The sequence below is a fragment of the Podarcis pityusensis genome (assembly GCF_964106645.2).
Source record: "Podarcis pityusensis genome assembly, chromosome: Z".
Taxonomy (NCBI): Eukaryota; Metazoa; Chordata; class Lepidosauria; order Squamata; family Lacertidae; genus Podarcis; species Podarcis pityusensis.
Genome location: NC_138044.1, coordinates 33072621 through 33079393, shown reverse-complemented (window position 1 = coordinate 33079393; position 6773 = coordinate 33072621). Strand labels below are relative to the sequence as shown.

The window sequence follows — 6773 nt, the reverse complement described above, 5'->3', positions numbered from 1 at the left end:
GCATTGCAAAGGTTAGCAGGTCTGGGTCTGACCAGTGCCTGGATGGATGACTATCTGGGAACCCCATGTATGTAGTCTTCAGTTCTACATTAGAAGGCAGGCAGGCTAAAAATGTAAAAATAATAACAGACTCCTCCATTGTCAAATACAATGGTGAAGAACAAGGAATTGATCTGAAGGTGTCCTGTTTTTTGAAGAACAAATATACTGTAACCCTTGTAACTGAAGGTTTAAGTCCTATAAAAAACTATAGTTCTTTGAAAAATCACTAAGGAATTAATTTCCTCTACTGATCCTTATGACTCTGTAGATAGGGAAGGATCAACCTTAGACAAGCTGCCTTCTTGGCCTTGATTCTCCCATCCAAATATGAGTAAAGCAATCCATCTTACAGGAATATTATTGGTATGAACAAGATGTGACATGGACAAGAAATCAGACCAGCTCAAATATATTAGGACAATAATTTTGGGGGGGAAATACAGCCAAGAACCAACATCTGCTGCACATCCGCACACCATACATAAAGCATTGCCCAGTGATCAAGAACAATTGTAGAAGTTGTAGTCTAACAATACCTGGAGATTCGCAGGTTTCCCATCCCTGCAATATTACTTGCAGCTCAGGCATCCGCCAAACCCTTAAAAGTAAAACTTCACCCAATGCAGGAACTGAAGCTTTGATTTCTCACTCTCACTTCTGGGCAGGACAGCAAACCAGTATTTGGAAGACTCAGAAGTTTCTGCATTTGCGCAATTTCTGCAATATGTGGTAGGCTAATAAAACAGGTCTGGTATGTGTAGTGTTATCCTCCTGATCTGAAACATTGCACGGCAGATACCTCTGAGAAAGTCGCTGAGTTTGGCTTCATCTATCATGGTGTTGCGCTCATAAGGAACTTTTAAACCAGCAAACTTTGTTAGTAGGCTGCCTTTGCCTTTCCATATTAAGCAATCTTTCAAAGACAGGCCACCTGTTTCCTGATGCATTTACAGCAGCCTCATATTTAAGCTGCAGCCCAGTAACCTTAAGCAACAAGGAATTCAAGGTACATTCTAGTCATTAAGCTGAGTGAGGAGGCATGGAGTACACTCTCTGTGCTTAACATAGAAACTAAGTAGGCTGTCCCTCCTCTTGCCAGCATACATATGCAACATAAAGGACTGTAGCTCATTGGAACAGCCTCTGTGCTGCCCGCAGAAGGCCTCAAGCTCAATCCCCAGCATCTCCGGGTAAGGCTGGGAGACACCCCTGTTGGAAACCCTGCTGCCAGTCAGTATGGTCAATACTCTCCTATGCATTAATTGATTAATGGCTTAGCCAGCATCTATGCAACTACTGAATTGGTCACTTGTGGCAAGTAAAGATCTATTTAGACCAGACAGAAGGGAAGCTATCCAAACATGGGGTTTTTTGTGAGGAGGAACACACATTTGTAATATACATATGAGTGGATAGCTAGTTATAAAAACTGTTTGAGGTGAGGACTAATAACTTGTGTAGACTTACCAGCAATTGATGTATCTCTTAGTACAGTGGTGCCTCGGGTTACAAACGCTTCAACTTACGTTTTGTCGGGTTACGACTATTGTAACCCAGAAGTAAGTTGTCCAAGCTCTTGGAGGCCTCGCCGCTGCCTGGAGCCAAGCCTTGATATCCATGGGGTCTGCAGCGGCTCCGCGACTGGGCTCCAGCCACGGGAGCTCTCTGAGGCCTCCACGAATCCCGGGAGCCAAGCCAATTGTGATTGTGGAAGAGGACCCTGAGCCCCCATCCAAACAATGACTATCATCAGCGCAGGTAAGGAAAAAAAATCACATTTTCATTTTGTACTTCATTTTATGGATCAATGGCCTCATTAGATAGTAAAATTCATGTAAAATTGCTGTTTTAGGGGTCACTTTTCATCATCTGTTTCCTTTTCGCGTTTTGGTTTGTGTGGCTTTTTCGGTTTTTTGACTGTGACGACTTCTTCATTTTATGGGACTGATTTGTGACTACACTTTTGTGACTTGTTTTTGTGACTGTGTAGAACCCAGTTCAGCTACTGGTTGATTGTGTGACTTCAGAAATGGATAAAAGCCCCCCATCCAAACTGATTTATCATCAGTGCACGTAAGGGGGAAAAAATGTTAATTTTTTTTCATCTAAAATACTGTCTTATTTATTTTATAGTACAGTACGTTGATTATTGCCTTCATTTTATGGTTCAATGGTCTCGTTAGACAGTAAAATGCGTGTTAAATTGCTATTTTAGGAGTATTTTTCATCGTCTGGAACGGATCAATCCACTTTCCATTACTTTCAATGGGAAAGTCCGCTTCAGGTTAAGAACGGACTTCCGGAACCAATTAAGTACTTAACCTGCGTATGTGTGGGTATCTTATCTTTCACATCTTTCAAGTCGATACTTAAATGTTCAATCCTTTTTTCCAACTTATTAACGGATGCTGTGTTACGATCTAATCCTTCTTTAATATCATTTAACGCTGACATTACCGACTCCTCAAATTGTGTTGCTGCTTTAGAGCCACGTCTGAGCTTTTCTCTTTCTGAACTTATAGCTAAAGAATGTCAAGGTCAGTCACACAGTCTAGCACAACAATGGAGAAAAACAGTTTCCCTCCACCAAACCCACTGCAGCCAGATCAGGAGCAGCTTCCTTAGTCTTTAAAACTGCTTAAATCCCAACGACAAAAATGGCAAAGAGAAAATTTTCCAGAGCTCCCCTTATTCCTATTTCTATTCCTATTTCTAAATCCCTAGCAATCAAAGCAGAAGGAATCACCACCGACTCAACAGGCAGTTTAAAATGAATGTAATTGATGTTTATTCCACTGATCAGCAGGAAAGGAATTAATGGAGAAAGTTAAAATTGACTTTTGTACTTGGTAAGTGAAACATTTACATGACCAGATGAGTGGTATTCAGTTCCCATGTCCTCTGGGGTTACTTCTTCCTAGCTATGTAAAGGAGGGCTTGAATATGCACCTTAAATGGCACATGACAGCAAGCAAAGTCAGCCTCCTTCTGTTCAACCGCAACACTAGTTGCGGTTTACAAAAGGGTCAACTCAGCCACATGTTCAAGCTGCAGGTGAGCAATTTATATCACTTAAAAGAGTCGTGCTAAAACACAGTACCATTTTAAAAAGGCACCTTTGCTTTTCCCAGGATCAACATTCATGTCTGAAACCTCCCAGTTCCCTTCATTTCAAAACAGAAGAAATTATTGAATATTGATAGGTGTGCTTCCCTGGCCACACCACTGGGAAAGCAAGTTGTTTGATGCTACAGTTCTGCTGTGAAGCTCTTGTTATCCAACAGCAAAATTAAAAAAACCTGGGCAGCACAAGCCCATGTGAATCAGCAAGGCTTCACTTGTCTGACTGCTAAATGTTCACAAGATGGGAATTTAAAACCACAACTGCTCACATTGGCCAGGAAACCCAGAAGTCTGTCCTGAATGTGGAGGCCAACGTCCTTCACAACTTTGATCCTTTCTTCTGCTTGTTCTCCTTGTTCTCCACCTCCTCCTCTTCTCTCAATTCAGTAGGTTGGTTTCTCGTTAAGGAAGGAAACTGAGGCATTGCAGCACCCAAATCAGTCAGAGAGGTTTTCGGAGAAGGGCGACTTGGATTTCTGTGTCTGCTCCAGTCGGTTGAGAATGAACTGACTGGTGTCAATGAAGCGCTCCACACAGTTCACAAAGCAGGTCTCCGCGCGGCTGTCCAACTTGGGGCCAGGCTTGTCCATACATTTCTCCTATTAGAGATATGGAAGAGTAAGCATTGTTTAGGAACACAGGAAGCTGCCTTATACTGACTCTAACTACTGACAGTGATTTCTGATGAGGAACATTCCCAGCTCTACCTGGAGATGCCAGGAATTGAAGTTAGTGCCTTTTGCACACACAAGTTATACCCCTTCTCTTCCTAGTATAAAAGGGCTTAGGGGCATTCAAGAGAAACCAGCAGTTCAGAATTTTGAACCACAGAACCAGTCCCAAAACACACCCACACCCTTTTTGCAATGTACAAGAGGGACATGCCTGGATTTCCTGTCCTGTACCTCTAAACAGAACAGCTGGCTCAGAACACAAACACCCAGGTAGCCTCTCCATCCTCATTGCCTTCCACTGTGCCGCCTCCACAGCTGTTTCAATGATGAGAAGGCTAACATAAAAAAATAAACTGCAATATCCCCTGCAGTTTCCTGATTCATGGCCTGTCTCCACCTGGGAGCTATATCTTAGTGGTACAGCACACTCTTTCATGAAGAAGGGTTCACGTTCAATCTCTTTGCATGCCTAGGTAAAACAGGACTGAGGAATCTATGCCCTCCCCATGCCCAGTGTTGTTGGACTATTATTCCAGTCATCACTCACCATCTGTCATTCTTTGCTTGCATGCATTATCAGCAGCAGTACCAGCAATTTCAATAGGTGTATACGTCCTCACCAGTATATCTCCATGCCAACACCACTTACTACACTTACTACATTACAGCTATTAAAGAAGTTGGAGCCCTGCTATGATGGTGAGTATAAGCAGCAGTGAATTTGCACCCACTCACCAAAGGCCGCCAATACAAACATAAAGAGAGCCATGGCTGGATCAGATCCATAGTCCATCAAGTCCACCATCGAGTTTCTCACAGTGGCTTCTTTCCAGGAACTGAATTCCCGGTAGCCACACGCACAGCCACTGGTTGTTTCCAGCAACACAGGGAATTCAAAAGCCTCAGAATCTAGAACTTTTATTTAGCCAATCAATAGACCTCTCCTCCTCCTCCAGGACTTCATCCAATTGTCTTTTAAAGCCACCTAAACCAGGGGCCTGTTGTCTTTGTCCATGGAGTTTTCTTGGCAGGGATACTGGAGTGGCTTGCTGGTTCCTGCTCCAGCATCTTAAAAAGAAGAGACATCACCTTGCCAACAAAGGTCCATATATGGTTTTCATATATGGAAAGCTATGGTTTTCCCAGTAGTGATGTATGGAAGTGAGAGCTGGACCATAAAGAAGGCTGATCGCCGAAGAATTGATGCTTTTGAATTATGGTGCTGGAGGAGACTCTTGAGAGTCCCATGGACTTCAAGAAGATCAAACCTATCCATTCTGAAGGAAATCAGCCTTGAGTGCTCACTGGAAGGACAGATCGTGAAGCTGAGACTCCAATACTTTGGCCACCTCATGAGAAGAGAAGACTCCCTGCAAAAGACCCTGATGTTGGGAAAGATGGAGGGCACAAGGAGAAGGGGACGACAGAGGACGAGATGGCTGGACAGTGTTCTCGAAGCTACCAGCATGAGTTTGATCAAACTGCGGGAGGCAGTGGAAGACAGGAGTGCCTGGCATGCTCCGGTCCATGGGGCCACGAAGAGTCGGACACGACTAAATGACTAAACAACAACAAACCAGGGGCCATCAGTATCCACAATTTCTGTATTATTTCATAAAATGTATGCATTGCTTGTGGGGGGGGCACCCTCAAAGCAGTTAAGAATGTGTAGGGTGAAAGACTTCGCTCCCAGAGCCTTCAGTCCTCCTTGCTCACTGTGACTTTGTTTGATCTCCTGTTAAAGGCACCCAAGACAAGGGCCATCACTCCAGCTTGTAGCAGTAAGTTTCACAAGTCAGTATGTACCACAAAAAAAGAATTAACCCCTAGAGGGACACCAGTCCTTTGCATGACCTACTTTTAAAGCGTCTGTCCATCGCCACATAGACAGAGACAGAATCATAGAGTTGGCAGGGGCCCTGAGGATCACCTTGCATTGGGGGGAAATTAATTTAAATTGAGCAACCACATCACAGCCAAACATCACCTCAGAGGTACATGTCCTCCTCCTCGATTTTGCTAGACCACCTTCTAAAGCACATTTCTGGTCTCACCACCACAGGCAAATCCACATTCAACGCACATTTAAAGAACATAGCTTCCCCCAAAGAATATTGGGCTCTGTAATGTAAAGGGTCCGAGAACTGTGCCTCTGAAGGGGAAACTATATTTCCCATGATTCTTGGGGGGGGGGGTTGGAAATCATGTGTTTTAAATGTACCCTGCGGATCTGCTCCCCATCTTGCGGCAGCACGTGCCGCAAGTTAATTGCACGTAGCATGACAGAGTGGGGAGTGGGCTTTGGTCCCTCGGCCCTCTTCCTCCTCCATCATGATTTCCATCTGATCCCCCCCCCTCCACCGCCTCTTCCGGACACTCTGCCCGATCCATAGCTGTCAACTTTTCCCTTTTCTTGCGAGGAATCCTATTCAGAATTTCCCTTAAAAAGGGGAAAACGTTGACAGCTATGGCCCGATCCTCTAAGCCTGCTGCAGCGAATCTTGCGGCAGAGAGTTCCAAAGGTCAACCGCGAGCAGCACGAAGGAGGCCTCCGCCTGCGCCCCGGGCTATCAGCTCTTCCCTACCCAGCAGAGCTCCGTCATCTGGTGCACAAGCTGCTGGAAGCGCTGCTTCTGCGTCTCCACCTCAATGAAGTGCTGCAGCTGCGGGTCGTTGACGGCCGCCCCCAAGTCTCCCGCGGCGGACGAAGGGTCCATGCCGGGCCCGACCTGTGAGCCGACAGCGACCGATCGGAGGAAGCGAGGAAGGGAGAGAGGACGGCGATCTGGCAGGCGACCTTCACGTGCAGCTAGCCCCCGCCCCCGGCCGTCCCCTCCGCGCGCGCGCGCGGTAAGCTTCCGCTTCCAGAGTGCACCGCGCGAGTAAAGCTTCATCCGCGAGTGCGCTTCCTCTTTCCGGCGGTGGGCGGAGCTG

The 6773-nt window shown here is 45.7% G+C and overlaps 1 protein-coding gene across 1 annotated transcript; it reads right to left on the bottom strand.

Moving 5' to 3' along the window:
• Positions 1–2806: 2806 nt before the first annotated feature.
• TIMM8A (translocase of inner mitochondrial membrane 8A) lies at positions 2807–6685 on the bottom strand. The gene is made up of 2 exons (XM_080990182.1): positions 6425–6685; positions 2807–3764 (listed from the first exon to the last, which is right to left on the bottom strand). The coding sequence occupies exons 1-2, from the start codon at positions 6554–6556 to the stop codon at positions 3603–3605; spliced, it is 294 nt and encodes a 97-aa protein (XP_080846308.1). The 5' UTR covers positions 6557–6685; the 3' UTR covers positions 2807–3602.
• Between the last annotated feature and the right edge of the window lie 88 nt (positions 6686–6773).

What these genes read in the sequence shown, in the direction of transcription:
- TIMM8A (XM_080990182.1), bottom strand. Translation starts at nt 6,556, where the DNA reads ATGGACCCTTCGTCCGCCGCGGGAGACTTGGGGGCGGCCGTCAACGAC. An exon ending in AGATGACGGAGCTCTGCTGG is followed by an intron (nt 3,765 to 6,424) that starts GTAGGGAAGAGC and finishes TATCTCTAATAG; the next exon opens with GAGAAATGTATGGACAAGCC.